The sequence below is a fragment of the Psilocybe cubensis genome, chromosome 5 (genome assembly GCF_017499595.1).
Source record: "Psilocybe cubensis strain MGC-MH-2018 chromosome 5, whole genome shotgun sequence".
Classification (NCBI taxonomy): Eukaryota; Fungi; Basidiomycota; class Agaricomycetes; order Agaricales; family Agrocybaceae; genus Psilocybe; species Psilocybe cubensis.
This window is the reverse complement of record NC_063003.1, coordinates 1,841,499-1,858,049: the sequence shown is the minus strand read 5'-3', so window position 1 is coordinate 1,858,049 and position 16,551 is coordinate 1,841,499. Positions and strand designations below refer to the sequence as shown.

Sequence of the window (16,551 nt, the reverse complement as noted above, 5' to 3'; positions counted from 1 at the left end):
TGAATGTGCATTTCCATAAAATTAATTATACCCAACAACAATAGTCCTACTCAATTTACTTTTTTGCGTTGTTGTTTAATTTTTAAAACCATGTGGAATCGTCTAGCCAACGTGCTTATATATTGTACTAATACTTAGAGATGGAACAAATGCACTCTTTGAACTATGGGTCTGAAAGGTTGGAAATAGAACTGTGCAGGCACACATGTTCCTTGATATCGGTAGCTTCATCAATCAGAGTTCAAATAGAAATAATTACGCGTTCTTGGGTTCTGGGCGTTCTGTACTATTTGAATTTGATTTTCTGATTCATGATCATTTCTCACGCATACCAATTTGTTCTTCCCCTATGTCGGGCGTCTATCGGCTTACAGTTAATATATTTATTGACGTAGTATAGACAATGCACTTTTCTCCGCACTGTTTTACCCATGGCTTCCGCGTTATCCCCCCGTTTCCAACAGTATGTTCACTGTTTTATCTCATTTGGTTATTACTTATTTTTTAGAGTCTTTCCGCCTCCCATGGACGATGTGTACATGGATCAGATGGATCTGAAAACCCTCTACCGTTTCTCTTGGACTTGCAAGGAGCTAAACAACCGCGTTTCGGGCTATATGCGCCGCGCCTTCCGTCCCAAAAATTTATTTGCTCCTATCTTCAAACCCAATGAACATTTGCTGTTTCGTCTTCTCCAGTTCAAGACTGGCCTGGTTATTTCAGGTTCCACCGTTTTGCATTTTACTTGTTTTAGTGGTCCAACGCAAAGCGTGGCATGACAAGACTTTACATCTCACAATTGTATAAAATATTTTTTAATCTAGATTTATATAACATAGTTAATATATATTAATATGTTCTGAATGCACAGCCAGATACTGGGCAAGGTTATGATTAATTACTATGACTTAGGTCTACTACAAGCTTAGTTGTGTCAGACACAAAAAATAGCTGCACAGGTTATAAGGCCTAATTGTAAGGAAGAACTTGTCTATTATAATTTTCATACCTGCTAAATATTGAAGAATTCCAGATCTGCTGGGAGAATCCCGTATGGAAAACTGATGGAAGAATGCTCATGTGTATGGCTGCCCAAGTGGGGACATATTTCCCATAAATATAATTTTTTTATTTTTGAAAAGTGCATCAAGAGTGAAACAATATTGTGTGCAAAAACATTTGTTTGGTGCGCATATTTCTTTTTGGCATAGTTTGATGTTGCTGTGAACACAATTGGCTGTGTGGAAACATATTTCAAGCATAATTTGCAAGTGTTAGTGCATTATTTCTTCCCCAAAATACATTCAATGCATGGAAAACATTATTCAAAATGACCATCTCTTGACCAAAGTGGCCAGTGCTCAATGCAAATTGAGTGTAGTGACCGTGGGAATATCCTGCGTACAGTGTGCACAGGATATTCCCACGACCTGCTTATTAATTCACGGCCAGTACAAACACCATAGCAAGTAAAATATAATAAGATCATCTAAACTAGGACTGAAAATAATTGTTATTGCCAAAAATACTTGTATTTTACCTAAAGTATATGCAATGCATCTCAGTAATATATCAGGAATTACCAGAGAAGTTCAAGTTGCTCAATGCAAAGTGCGGCAACCGTGAGAATAACTTGCATACACTATATGCAAGTTATTCCCACAGTCTGCTTATTAATTCATGGCCAGTATGAACAGCACAACAAGTTTAATATGACAAGTTATTTGAAGTGGCATTAAAGATAATAGCTAGATACATAATGTTTATTATTCTTTATTCTATGACACCACAGTCTGCTAGTCATTCATGATAAATTTTTTTTGATAACAATAAAGCATTCTATTTACCTCTACTTGCCGTTAGAGGTGTATAAAGCATGCAAAACAGTTGGTATGTAATTGATTGTGACTAATTAATGGCCTTAAATCAGTTGAATGAGGTCATTATTATAAAATTTTTGGTTATGAGTGATGATTATCTGCGTCAAAATGTTTAACTTGCAATTAAAAAGTCATAATGTAATGGTATTTAATTTTGTTTTCTACCATATGGCAGCTAACCTATCTACCTAGCTAATATCTAGTATTTTAATTTCCATATCCCCTTGGTAGGAACAAAAACTAACAGAAATTCTATGATAGTAACCGATTATTAAGTCAAGCATACCGGTTAAGTAAAAAACCGGTATTAATCACGCAATTTTGATGGCATCAATGATTTACTGATAGGGACAATTGGCAAGGACATATTTTTGTACAGTGGGTTGTGGGGATAAAAGAACTCGCTTTACTTACATAAAGTTTCGTAATCAATCGTGCTAATATATGGATTCCGGGTGACATGGACATGTATGTCGAGCACAGATATGCTCTTCCTGTTTTTTCCTGGATGATGTCCATTGGATTTACTATCATGCCGCATCCCAAATATCCGGACAACACCACAGCGGAAAAAATTTTGAAAATGGAAAAAATTGTCCTTCAGAAACATCCTCTTCATCGACATTACAATACCACTGGAGTGGTCGTTAACCTATGGTGCCAAGGTTCTTTTGTCCAACTGATTACGACTTGTCAATCGGTGGTAGAGTGCATTTTGGGGTATCATAGCAGTATGTCCCCAATGTCATGTGTCAAAACAATGTTAACTTCAATTTTGTTCTACTGCAGCCGGCGTCATGAATTTTGTTACCTTTGAGAAGGTGTACAGCTTGTATCCAAATGCTACCTTTGGATATCAAGTCTCTCTGTTGCAACCTTCTGCCGACCTCAAGCGCGCGCAAAAATTTCTTGCAAAATATCATTCCCGTGGCTTCAAATTTGTTCTTTCCATTCCATTGCAAACTTTGAAAATGGACCGCCATATCCAAAGCAGGATACAGTCTATCAGGGACAACGTAAATGTTGGGTATAGTTCATCTCATGGTCATGTTCTCGTTGTGCTGGATTACAATCCTTATCCAGAGTTGTTCTCTCCTGGGATTAGACGGGTTGGCAACAGGCATTGTTGGATTTATTCTTTGCCTCTTTTACCCAAAGCAAATCAGACTTCCTTTGTTGAAGCCAATTCGTGGGCATTGTTGCTCAATGAATTTGATTGTTTGCATTTTGGTGTCCGTCGCATCAGCGGTATTGCATTAGATTTTCACTACACAGCGGCAGATGTTTACCAATTACACAAGTGTGTCAAAAAAGCTATCAAATCCTGGGAAAGGGGTATAAGGTGTGTGCTCTTTAGTTTTAGTATTTGTCAATTTAATTCCTGTAATGTAGGCAAAAAGATGACTGTGTACATGCAACTGTTTTGTATTTGCTATCCAGAAAGGCAGATATTTTCTGGTTGCATTGCCCTCAACCACAAAGCCTCTTGTGGAATGGATATTTGTAATTTCTTCCATCCTTAGTCAAATTTTTGTTCGAAATAAACTTGTGTTCTCGTCCTCATTCTTTTTGTCTTAATTTGTAAATTTGACTTGCGGATGAGCGTGGGAATATCCTGCGTACAATGTACGCAGAATATTCCCACGGTCAACCTCTCCCGATATTCAGCCGAGTGTGGGAATATTCTGCGTACACTGTACGCAGAATTCTCCCATGGACTTCCTCGCCGATATTCAGCTGAGTGTGGGAATATTCTGCGTACAGTGTACGCAGGATTCTCCCATGGGGTGCCAACTAACACCTTCAGATAATTTCTGTCATGAAAATGACTTGACAAATTATTCCTTGTTATTTACAATGTTCACGCAAATGGATTGATTGTTCGTTCAGCACATTTATGATATCCTTGTCTTTCTATGTACATATGTATTAATCTTGGGACATAGTATTGCTATTGTGGACTGTGTCCTCATTTAAGCGCATACGTGCCATCCTCTGTTGCGTGTCTTCAATATCAATCTGACCTTTGTACAGCTGCCTCTTTGTCCTACACAAAACAGCAACCTGTCTTTTCGCTGGAGTATAGCGCGACCGCATTCTGAGAATATCAGCTTTCTGTTGGATGTTATGAATGGCTATGAGACTGTTCAATGTAACATTGCTTACCTCTCTTGCCTCCTGGTCCAAGACAAGTATTCCGCGAAGAGCGACAACAAATTTGTACTTGTTTCCTTAGGCAGGAAATGCGACAAAGGCAACACTGATCTCGACAATGTCTCCAATTCGTATGGAGGCAGGATTATAAGAATAATATCTGTTGCAACATGATATTAGTTTGGTTGTGATGTGTTGTTGGTATTTTCTAAACATACCTGGCTGTTCCGTCAGGAAGTATTTCCCAACGAAGAAACTGTACCTTGTTATTGATTGCGTGGATGAAACTGTCCCCTACCATGGACGCCAACACGTTATCAGGGTTGACCAGGGGATGAAAACCTATGTTGTCAGATTTGTCTTGATATGCGGATACCTTCGTGAAATATTGGCTATGCGCATGGAAAACATTGAAACCCGTGTCTTTGTGAAGAACTGGGTCATAGCCGCTGACGCTGTCCGCGGGAAAATTGTTTGCAAAACGGAGGAAAACTTTTTCTAGCTTTTCCATCACCTTATTGAACACAATGTCTCCGAGTCCCGTGATAGCAATGGCGGTACGTAAATATGGTTGTTGCTTGACCGTTTTGTCGCGGCTGTAACAGTCCTCATTTGTAATTAATTCACCTCAATGGAGTGGATGTATGAAGCAGGCTTTGCCATTGGTGGTAGCATCTTGTCGCTAACTATGCCTTGGAGTCTGAATATCACTTCGTCCATTGCACCAATATCCACGTCAAAGTTGGACATATTTATATTATATTATATATATATTATATTATTACAAAGCGTGACGCTGAATCGTAAAGACTCGTCATGCCACGCTCCGCGGTGGCCCACTAAAACAAGTTGGATATAGAATTTGACTGATGATGTTGTATGACAGAGTCAAGAAAGTATGGCATATGACAGTGGTAGTGGAAGAAGATAGTAGGGCTAAAGAAAATGCTGAGGATAAGGAGGTAAAAGAAGAGGAGGAGGAGAAGGTAAAAGAAGAGGAGGAGGAGAAGGAGAAAGAAGAGGAGGAGGAGAAGGAAAAAGAAGAGAAGAAAGAAAAATTGATAATATTTATAAGGTCTGCTAGTCAGTTTTATTTTATTTTGTTAATAATAAATAAATACTTATACACATCTTTTTAGAAGTAAAAAAGTTCCATCAGCTATTTGCTTTATAACGGGTGGCAATAGCTCATTACGCAAGCATATTTCTTGGTTAGTTATTTTTTTTATATCTTTTCTCTATTTTAATGCTAATTTATGGATAGAAATTGGGAAACTCATGGCAAAAAGTACCTTAATAGGTGTAAAAAACTTAATGTGGACCCTAATCCTGCATGTTTGCCTAATTCAGCTAAGTCAGATATACCTGTCAAGTCCAATAGCACATTTTTGAGGCCACTTGACACATATGTGATATTTATGCCCAATCCCAAGTGGACAAAGGAAGGCCTACTTGAGCATATACTTTCATTTGTTGTTGAAAATAATCAAGTATGTATTTTTTTTTTTATAATTCTATACTTATATTTATTAGTGTAGGCATTTTTGGTAATTGAAAAAGACTCTTTTTGAGCTCTTTTAAAATACCAGCATTCTTCTATGAAGGATAATAATATTTCTAAGCATACAAAATTGCATAAAAAGGTTATAGAGAAGGCTAAGGTAGCAGTTAACCACTTAATTGGTCACTTCAAAGTATGTTCATTGCATTTTCACTTTATATAAGCCTATACTTATAAAATTTAGACTATTCCTAGTCAAATATCAATTATCTTTGATGTCTGGACCTTAAAGTCATATAATCCATATCTTGGTACTATTGCTCATTATATTGATAGCCCGCCCAAAAAGCCTCTTGATTGGGAGCTCAAATCTTGTGTCTTGGGCTTTGAGAAAATTAAAGATAATCATGATAGTGCTAATATAGCTGCAACTGCTATGGCTATTTTTGACCGCTTTGAAATACAGAATAAAATATATATCTTTATTTTCTTGTACATTTATTCTAATATTATGTTTAAATTGGTTGGGGGACAGCAGATAATGCTACCTTTAACGACAAAGCTATGCGCTGTCTTCAACATGTTTTAAACACTAGTTTTCAAAGGCACTGGATAGCTTGCTAGCGTTGCATACAGTAAGTGATTTATTTTTATAAACTCAGCCATATTCTTATAATTTTTAAGGTGCATGGAGCACACTATTCATCTAGCAGCTAAAGCTTTTATTGAAACAGTTAATCCTCATTCTTCTATATGCTCAACCAAAAAAAGTATTGTGTTTGCTTCTTTATGTTTTTTTATGTACTCAATAAAAATAAGTACTATGATAGTGGAAGATGAAGATAAAATTGCGGAAGACGATGATTTGGACTGGACTGCTGACTGGACATATCTTGATTCTGTTTCTGATAAAGAAAAAATTGATGAGATTATCAATTTTCTTCCTGGTAATGTTTTTGGAAAGGTTCTAGCCTTGATTAACCAGGTGAGTATTTATTATTTATTATTTACTTTTTCTAATATACATTTTAGATACACCTTTTTCCACAAGCCAAATTCTATTTCTTATTTTTACCTTCTTTTTAGGCAGTGAACAAGTTTGTACTTGTTGCTGATATATCTAATCATGTTTCAAAATTAAAGAATAAAAAGTATGCTGACTTTTATATTTAATTCTACATACTGTAAGTATTGCTTTTCTAGCCTTAATAGAAATATAATTTATCTTTATATTTCTCTTAGGGGTTTTTATTTGCTATTCACTTGGTAAAATATCAAGATCTAATAATAGCCTCAAAAAGAGTATAGTTTTTGAATTCTAACATCTTCAATTTATTGTATATACAGAGATTAACTTTTCTAAAAGGCCGGAATGAAACTAACTAGTCTATCTACTAACTATAAATATATCTCTCTATACCTTAAAAATTAACATGCTAGAACTAACATAGCATGCAATGTATGGAACATACACAACTTCCCTAGCAAGTCAATTAATAATCTCCAACAAATATTGTAAAAAATTGACAATAAATGCAGTTATGGTAGTTTAATGTCAAAGTGATTTTTTTCTAGACATAAATTTGGTAAAGGACTTGGCCTTGGGGGGTAGCTGAGAACTAATAACTATAAAAGCTACTAATATTAATAATCTGCATAAACAAACCATTATTATAACCTGTCTCAACCTCTATCTGTTACTTCTTCTTTGATCTTAAAACAATGTATGTTATGAATAATTCTTGCTTATTATTGATTTTTGTTTGAATATTGGCATTAATAGTGGACATATGAGTAAAATAATTCTTGCTCTATATCTTGTTAAGCTTGCATTTCTTCCTTTGCAATGTGGTTACATATTTTTTCTTGATTTTAATGTTTTTTTCTTATTATTTGTATTATATTTCAATATCACATGTAGCAAATAAGTATTTTTTAGCTAATGTGGTGGCTATAAATAGAACACAACAAAAATATGAATATAATAGAAAATGTTAATAATCTTTAAATTTTACTTATATTTTCTACTCTTTGCCTGTTTCTTCTTCAAGTTTTATACAAGTACCAGATTGAGTATACAGTCCTTTTTTAAAACCTAGCATTGTGCTCATAGTTTTCTAGTCACAGAATCTAGCCCAGCTTATTTGATTTTGAGCATATTGTTTTTCTCTGCAATAATACATTTGACTTTCAACAAGTTCTTGTTATTGTCTTTTTCTATAATAAACTTTTGTGATTGTAACTTGGAAATAATGCTTTGGACTAACTTAGCCTTAAAATTAGATTGAGCCATGTCTATTCAAATTGCAGTATTGACAATTAACCATATAATATTCAGAAAAAATTCAATGATTGTGAATCAGGCTAAAGTTCAACTATGATACAAGTAACTACCATGACTTGAAGAGTAATGAGCATATTATTGCTGTATATGGAAAATGAATTTGTGAGTTTAAATAATAGGTTTAAAAGGCTTTTTATTTGCTAGAGAAAAGAAGTACAATCTAGCTTGTATTTATACTGTAAAACTGAGAGTATTTAAAAGAGAAAAACAAAATAAAAAACACAAGAAGGTAGATAGATAATCATATAAAGAAAAATAAAGGCATTATAGATTTTAAGAAAACAGAAATGCAGGCTAAAGAAAATAGAATTAAAAAAATGGAGTAAAGAATATTATATATCAGATGAACAAAGTGGAAGCAAAGTTTAGAAAAAAAATAAGGTGAATAAGATAAAATTATTTAAATGATTATTGAAAAATAACAATAAAAAAGATACTGATATGATACATATAGTGGGCAAAAAAACCGTTTGAGTGTTGGTTACATATGAAAAGATTAATTTATAACTTTGAAATTAAAAATATTAAAAATATGAGATTATTCACAGGTATACTAGGGGGTATTAGCTAAAGGATGGCACACTAATCATGTGATTTTTCCAAGAATTGACCAAACAGCAGCATACACAATTTGCTAAGTCATTCGAACAGTTTTTTTGCTAGTAATTTAAATGCTATAAACTATGTATTATCACATGACTTTGTTGATATACCAAACAACTATCAATAAAATCATGTGACTACATGTTGAATAGGTATATAATAGCTATAACCAACCTCTTTATCCTCCCAATCAAGCATAAAACCCCTCTCTAAAGCAACCATTGCTACTATTGTCTCTCTTCTTACTTCTGGTCACTCCTATGCCTCTATCAAGGCCCAGACTGGAGCTAGTGCTGGTTCTATCACCAAGATTTGCCAAGACTACTGTCCTGAGGCAGTGGTTTCCCATGGAGGACACCCAAAGAAGCTGACTGGTGCCAATATCACCTATACCAAGCATGGAATTTGAACTGGACAAATCAAAAATGCTGTGCAAGCTGCCAAGTCTCTGGTTACTATTAATGGCCAGAATATCAGTCCTCAAACAGTTAGGAATGCACTCAAATCAACTGGCATGGTCTCAGTGGCAAAACAAAAGAAGCCTTTGTTATCAAAAAAGCATAGGAGGGCTAGATTGGAGTTTGCAGAAAGGCACTTGGAGTAGACTGTGGATGACTAGGCAAGGGTCTAGTGGTCAGATGAGACCAAAATCAACAGATTGGGTTCAGATGGCAGAGATCAGGTGTGGATAGACAAGGAAAACAGATAGGACCCCAGGAGGATCAAGCAAACTGTGAAGTTTGGAGGAGGAAACTTAATGATGTGGGGTTGTATGGGATGAGAAGGAATTGGATTTGCCACTAGAATTGATGGAAAGATGGATGCTCAGTTATACACTGAGATCCTAGGTAATGAGCTCCTAAAATCCTTGGAGTGGTATGGTCAACAGGTAGAAGATATCCACTTTCAGCAAGACAATGACCCCAAGCACACTTCAAAATTGGCCAAGAAATGATTTGAAGAGCAGAATTTTAGGGTCCTCATATGGCCTGCACAATCTCCAGATCTCAACCCCATTGAACATCTATGGGAATACCTTAAAAGAAGACTTAATGAACATGAAGTCCCACCAAAGGGTATCCATGAACCTTGGAAGAGGGTTGAGAAGGAATGAAATAGAATACCCAAGGAAGTGGTGCAGAATTTGATTGCTAGCATGCCTAGAAGGTGTGCAGCAGTGATTAAGGCCAAGGGTAGACATACAAAGTACTAGTAGATATGATTTATTGATACTCAAGTGTTTAGCAAAAAAACTGTTTGAATGACTTAGCAAACTGTATATGCTCCTATTTGGTCAATTCTTGGAAAAATCACATGATCAATGTGCCATCCTTTAGCTAATACCCTCTAGTATACCTGTGAATAATCTCATATTTTTAACATTTTTAATTTCAAAGTTATAAATTAATCTTTTCATACGTGACCAACACTCGAACGGTTTTTTTGCCCACTGTATTTGAGTGTGTATCAACCATTCATGCATTGTGATAATTATAGTAACATGCTTATTCTGACTTTCTTCTGCCCTGGCAAGTCATACAACTTTCTAAATGTTTATTCTGATAACAGACATACTGCCATCAACCTTTTGAAGAGTATGGCTGCCACTCTTCCTCTCTGTGCCTACATGTTCATAGACTTCAATTGCCACTTGTCAAAATGGAATCTTAATTTTACTGGGCATCCAGAAATTGCTAACAATCTCACTGCCTTTGCTACAGGTGTTCTTTGTAAACTTGGGGCCTATCCACTTTCCATGTATTGAAGGACATTGCATTAGTATGATTGATCTTGGAATCACCAATCCTTGACTCTAACCACCATCATCAAGGATTTTTCCCATGCTCTGAGGAGCCCAAAAAGGGCTTTTGTGTGCTATATAAATCAAATACCAGCCATTTTTGCATCCAACAGGAAGCCAGAAGACAGACTCGGTCTACTACCAGGCATGATTGTGCTTTCTTGGTAAAGGAGCTTAAAATTGGCATTAGCTGGTGTAATCCCTGTGTCCTATGACCTAGGACATTAAAAATTAAATGGTAAGAGGTCTTCCCTTGGTATAGAAAGCTCACAGTTTTGCTAGAAACATCTTTCTAGATCCGCAAAGACATTAAACTACTGTTGGAACCCTTTCTTGGTAAAAGAGGATTGACAACAGTTGCTGACATGGCAATAGCTGCACCTCTTTGAAGTGTGTGATGTGGCTGTACATTGTCACAGTCATGACATGCCAGTCTAGCCTGCTTCAGCCTATTGGCTTACTCAATGCTTTTGGCAATCAAGCAGGGATTTGGTAGTTGCAGCTGGACTATGGCAGATATTAGACTGGTGACCAGTCCTTGTATGAGGATAGGATGGTGAAATCCTTGATACAAGGCCTGGCAAACCGGGTCTTTCTGGTGGTAAAGACTCCTTATAATTGAAATTTGCTCTTGGATCACTTGGTCTTTCCATTTCAAGAGGTCCGCCCAAAACCAATAGTTCTAAATAAGAAGAAAAGCGATATAAATAGATTTTTTCACCTTCTCTAATGAAAAAATGGGTTGATATTGCTCGTTGACGGGGAGTTTGCCCCTTGAACCAGTAAATAATGCATGAAACAATTTTTCCAAATACGCTGCATGACTGTCTTCAATTTTTCCACACCTCTGAACTTGAAATTCTTCAAAAACTGTATTCTCTTTGCAAACTGACACATAGCGGAGAACCGAGTAAAAGCAAACTCTAGGCTGCTTCAAGTATTTTGGGCTTGTTACCTTGTAACGGTGTTATATAAGCATTAGGTGAAGTATGGCTAATACAAATGGTAGAGTCATTTTGGTGTAATAAGTCTCAAAAGTTCATTTATTCAATATAACAGATAATTACACAATGGGCTCCAAGTCCTCAACAGGCGGTACCCATAATCTATAATTCCATGCTTCTTTATATACCCAATAATCATCCTCTATCTTCTGATCCTCCACTACCAATGCTGTAGCAACAGCACTATTGCTTGATGCGATCCCAAATGGAGGTGTATCTGGTGTCACTACATCTAGTAATGCTGCGGTAGAAAGTACGGGTTGGGGTGTTTGAGGCATCTCCAAACTCTATGACATCATTTTAAAATTCAATAACAAGATGGAATTTGGGTCTTGCTGGCTGCGTCACTTGCATTTGAGTGAACATAAGGCCATTGGTGATGAAGAAGGCAGAGCGAATGCAAAAAAATGCCCTGCCTCCTATGAGCTTTAAGATGCATTTGCAGACAGATCTTCAATATGGAATAGCCGTTGGCCCTTCATGATGGTGGTAGGAGGTAGAAATGGGTGAAAAAACACAATGGATCTTGTGTATTGACAACAATGGTCATTGTTGCCAGCAGCAAAAAGTAAATCACCTTTTTTGGAACTACTGAATATGGCAGATGGTGATGTCTGCTATCATATTTTTGATTATAAGGAGTGCAACAGGGATTGAAACTCTGATTTACAGGTCCTTTTATCAAGGGTTTCAACTTCATACTCATACAAGGACCTGTTACAGGTCTAGGCAGATATAAGTAGTCTCTATATTCTGGCCTAAAAAGACTAAATCCTCTGTCTGGGTAAATCAGTGTTTGTGCTTGAGTTGATTCCCTTCTACATTTGATTAGAATAAATCTATTAGGACTAGCAGAGCAGTAAGTGCAATTCCTTCATGCACCATGTAGGGAGCTCTTTGGAGTGCAGTAGTACTCTGTTTATCTAACAGATTGGGCATGAACACCTATATGGAAGGTTGAAAATCCCAGCCATTCTATGGCTTTTGCCAGATCAAAGCCCATTGGCAACCAATATCTGGTGGGCCTTGCAAGAGAACCTTTTAGGTTGGCAGACATACAAGATCCATCATATTTGTCAACCGCAACATTGCCTTTGATGTCCGCACAGAGATTCACCTGAATTTCCCCAATGTCATCGCAGTGCAGCTTTAAGGCATCTTTGGTATAATATGTGTTTTCAATATCTACAATAATTGCAACCACAATAATAGCCTAGCGGCTGTTTCCTGGTATACAAGAAGCTTACAGGCAAGGGCTTGCCCATAACACCCGCTGCATTATATTTGGCTAGGAACTTCAATTATTATCACCCTTTGTGGAACAAGGAGCACAATTATCACTTCTTTACAAATCACACTTTTTTCCTCATGGAGCCCCTGCTAGCCATGCTGCATTGCCACAATATAGTGATAGCCTTGCCAAAAGACATGTATTTATACTCTAAGCATCTAATGGTCGAAACCTCATCTGTGTCAATAATGTTTTCTGCTCTTCAAGCATGGTAGGCTCTGTCATTTTCTGCAACATGCGCCCTAAGTTGATTCTTGTAAACATGGACTATTTTTCTGTGGTAATGGTCATTGACATGGCGGTGAAGAGGTTCAGGGCTGCTTCCCACCCCAATTTTTGCCTGGCTAAATGGGACAAGCTTGCTAGGGCTTTGGAGAGCTACTTGGAGGGCCTGTCAACGGGTGAAGTGGATTTGAGGAAGGAATTTGATAGAAGGCTTGCGGCCTTGAATGTGGTTGTGGTGGAGGTGATCTCCTTGCATATTCTTTTCATATGTCCCTTGCTATATATGAAGAGATGATGGAATAAGGATCTGGCCGGGTTGAAAAATGCAATGCAGAGGTTGGGTCATCGCACTTACCACTTGTAGTCTAATGTGCATCATTTTGCATACAAGCAGTATACGAGGGCTTGTAACAACTATTTGGAGGCTATTAGAAGGGCAAAGGCTGCATACTGGGACTGGTAGCTGGAGGAGTTGGATAATGCCTTGGTGTAGACAGCCAGCCACTTTGTGAGCAATGAAGCAACTGACAAAGGAAAGACAAGGGTGCCACCGCTGCATGTAGATTGGGAAGGAGGCTCTAGGACCATGATGACTGCAAATGCAGAGAAGAGTTGGGTTTTCTTCAAATCATTCTTTTCCAACCTGCCTAGCACATTGGCGGTGCCCAACAATGCAACCTACTCACCGCCAGCCTAGACCTTCCACATTATAAATGTGCAGGTTGATTGGGCTATCTGTCAGTTAAAATCTTTCAAGGCCAGCAAGCCTGAAACCATTCTTAACAATGTCCTCCTCCACAATCATGAAGTGCTGGTTTCCCACATTGCATCACTCTTCCAGACCACTTTTGCGCTAGAATACTATCCTAACCGGTGGGCTTCGACCCAAACACTGGTCTTGCACAAGCCCAGCCACCCTGACTATTGGGTGGCAGGTACCTGGCACCCTATTATCCTCTCCAATATTTGTGTGGTTGCTCAATAGCTGTGTCACCAAAGACATTGTTTTCTACTGCAAAAAGCTAGGCCTGCTTTTGGAAAATCATTTTGGGGCAAGGCCCGGGTGTACCACCAGAGAGATATTTTATTCACCTACTGGCCAAGACCATAAAGAATGCTTAAAGGGTGGGTAAGGTGGCTTTGGTTCTCTTTCTGGACATTTGGGGCACCTTCTTTAGCGTGGACATGAAGATGCTTGCCCATAAAATGCAATTGCTAGGAATACCTAACCAATACATCAATTGGGTGCTTTGTTGTCTGAAAAATCAAACCACAACCCTTACCTTCAATGACTTTGTATTGGAAGTTTTCTTTATTGTTTGTAGTCTTGACCAGATGACTCCTTCTCTATCATGGCCTATATTATTTACAACTCTGGAATTCTGTGTTTGCTAAGGAAGGCTCTCAAGGAGCTGGGCCTACTTTTTGTTGATGATGCAGCCCTCGTGGCTATTGGGCAAAATTTTATTGAGATATATGCAAAGCTGCAAGATATGATAATAAGGAAGGGTAGTATTTTAGAGTAGATAAGGTGCCACAATTATGAGTTTGGGTTTGACAAGTTCTAACTTTTGGATGTAGCAAGGAAATAGGTTTGAAATGCAATATTGGAGAAGAGAATATCACTGCTGAAGCCTGAGTTGGTGCTGGGCAACCATGTCATTAAACCATGCAGCTTAGCACATTTTCTGGGAATAATTGTTTATAAGAGGCTGTCTTGGGTAGAGCAGAGTGTGGCAGCGGTTAGGAAGGGTTAGAAGTGTGTATAATAATTTGTTTGCCTTTCTCAGATGACAAAGGGGGTCTTGCAAAGACACATGCGCCAGTTCTACCTTACTATTGTAGTGCCCCAAATGCTATACACGGTAGACATTTTCTTAATGCTGTCATCTCAATGTGGCTTGCTTATTAATGGTGTGAGTAACAAAAGACCTATTATATGCAAGCTAGCCTTAGTGCAGCACAAGGCCACCTTGGCAATCATAGGTGCCATGCACACCTCTCTAACTGACGTCCTAGATGCTCTTGCCAGCCTTTTTTCCTTCCATGTCCTGATCAACAAGTGGTATATCAACACTGTACTGCAGCTGACTTTGGTGCCTGTCAGGGCAACACTATAATCAGTGTGACAAGGCCACCAACAAAGATTAAGCAAGAGAGAGAGAGAGAGAGAGCAGAGGGAGAGTAAGAGAGCAAAGAGAGAATAAGAGAGTGAGAGAGATTCAATGGTTCTAAGAGATCACACCAATGATAGTGGATATCCTAAGAGATTGAAGCTGAAGCTACAGCTACCTACAAGTCCAGTATTTATACTCTACAGCTATTCTAGAATATTCTCTACATTACATCATAAAGGAAGGTTAAAGAATAAAAGTGACATCATATAGAAAAAGGATGAGTAAGACTAGGAATGATATAGAATTTACTAGAAAGAAGTGGAGCAAGAAGGCTGTGATGAAAGAAATAAACTATCTAATCAGATAATTGATAAGATAATGAAAGGATAAGATAATTCTGTGAAGATAAAGAGGGGAAACTGGAGAAACCCTGACATCACCCCCTCTCTAAGGCACATTTTCCACAATGTGCACATGGATGGGTTAGTTTAGAGGGTTTAAGAAGAGGAGGAGGTTCAGTAAAGTTAATAATAGGAGTGAAAGAAAGTCTATCAAAGGTCATAGCAGAAATCCTTCTAGGTGCTGAAGGATGTTTGGCATGGAAGTCCTTGATAGCCTTAGAAGCATTTTTCAAATGCTCTGCAGGCTCCCAAGTGCATTCTTCATTAGGATAGTTCTTCCACTTGACCAAATATTGAAGTTTGTTTCTAAAAAGTCTGCTGTCCTTGATAAATTCAACTTCCCACTCAGGATTTTCTCCTTGAATGACAGGAGGTGGTCTAGAAGGAGGCTTTCTTCCTACAATATCTGGGTGATAAGGTAGAAGTTTAACCACATTAAACACTGGATGGATTTTCATGGTAGATGGCAGCTTAAGCTCATAGGCATTAGGGCTAATAACTTTGGTAATTTTGTAAGGCCCATATCTTTTATCATCCAATTTCTTGGAGGGCCTATCAGTTTTGAGGTCCTTGCCATCCAACCATACCAAATCCCCAACTTTGTACTGAGTTGGAGTACCTCTGTGTCTATTATAGAATTTAGCCATATCATCAGCAGCTTTTCTAAGTGCAGACTCTGCTTCTTTCCTGGCTTCTTCCATATTTTTCACAAAGGTATCCACAGTGTCCATTTTACTATCTCTAAGGGGTTCAGTGCCCATTCTGGGATGTCTGCCATTATTGAGCATGAATGGTGTCTGCCTGGTTGAAGCCTGAACTCTATTGTTATAAGAGAATTCAGCTAGAGCTAACCATTCAACCCAATCATCTTGTCTATGGTTTATAAAGAGTCTAAGATACTGCTCAATTTCTTGGTTAACTCTTTCAGTCTGACCATCAGTTTGGGGATGGTAGGCTGTAGATGAGGCTGTCTGGATACCAAGTATTGAGTTGAGTTCTTTCATAAACCTTGAGACAAACTGTGGACCTCTATCACACAGAATTTTAATGGGTAAGCCATGGTGTTTCCAGACATAATCTCTGTATAGTCTGGCTGTCCCTTCAGAAGTGACTTCATCTGTAGTAGGGATAATGTGGATCATTTTACTAAGTCTATCCACAACCACCATAATGGCATTATACCCTTGACATTCTGGTAACCCCATAATAAAGTCCACAGAGATGCATTGC

The 16,551-nt window shown here is 37.8% G+C and overlaps 2 protein-coding genes across 2 annotated transcripts; both read left to right on the top strand.

Annotated features, from left to right (window-relative positions):
* Positions 1–431: 431 nt before the first annotated feature.
* On the top strand, positions 432–779 carry JR316_0006058 (uncharacterized protein; the record flags this gene model as incomplete). Its single annotated transcript, XM_047891807.1, has 2 exons — positions 432–463; positions 509–779. The coding sequence occupies 2 exons, from the start codon at positions 432–434 to the stop codon at positions 777–779; spliced, it is 303 nt and encodes a 100-aa protein (XP_047749156.1).
* A 5,579-nt stretch (positions 780–6,358) lies between these two features.
* JR316_0006057 (uncharacterized protein) lies at positions 6,359–7,916 on the top strand (the record flags this gene model as incomplete). Its single annotated transcript, XM_047891806.1, has 4 exons — positions 6,359–6,520; positions 6,622–6,632; positions 7,111–7,143; positions 7,874–7,916. The coding sequence occupies 4 exons, from the start codon at positions 6,359–6,361 to the stop codon at positions 7,914–7,916; spliced, it is 249 nt and encodes an 82-aa protein (XP_047749155.1).
* Between the last annotated feature and the right edge of the window lie 8,635 nt (positions 7,917–16,551).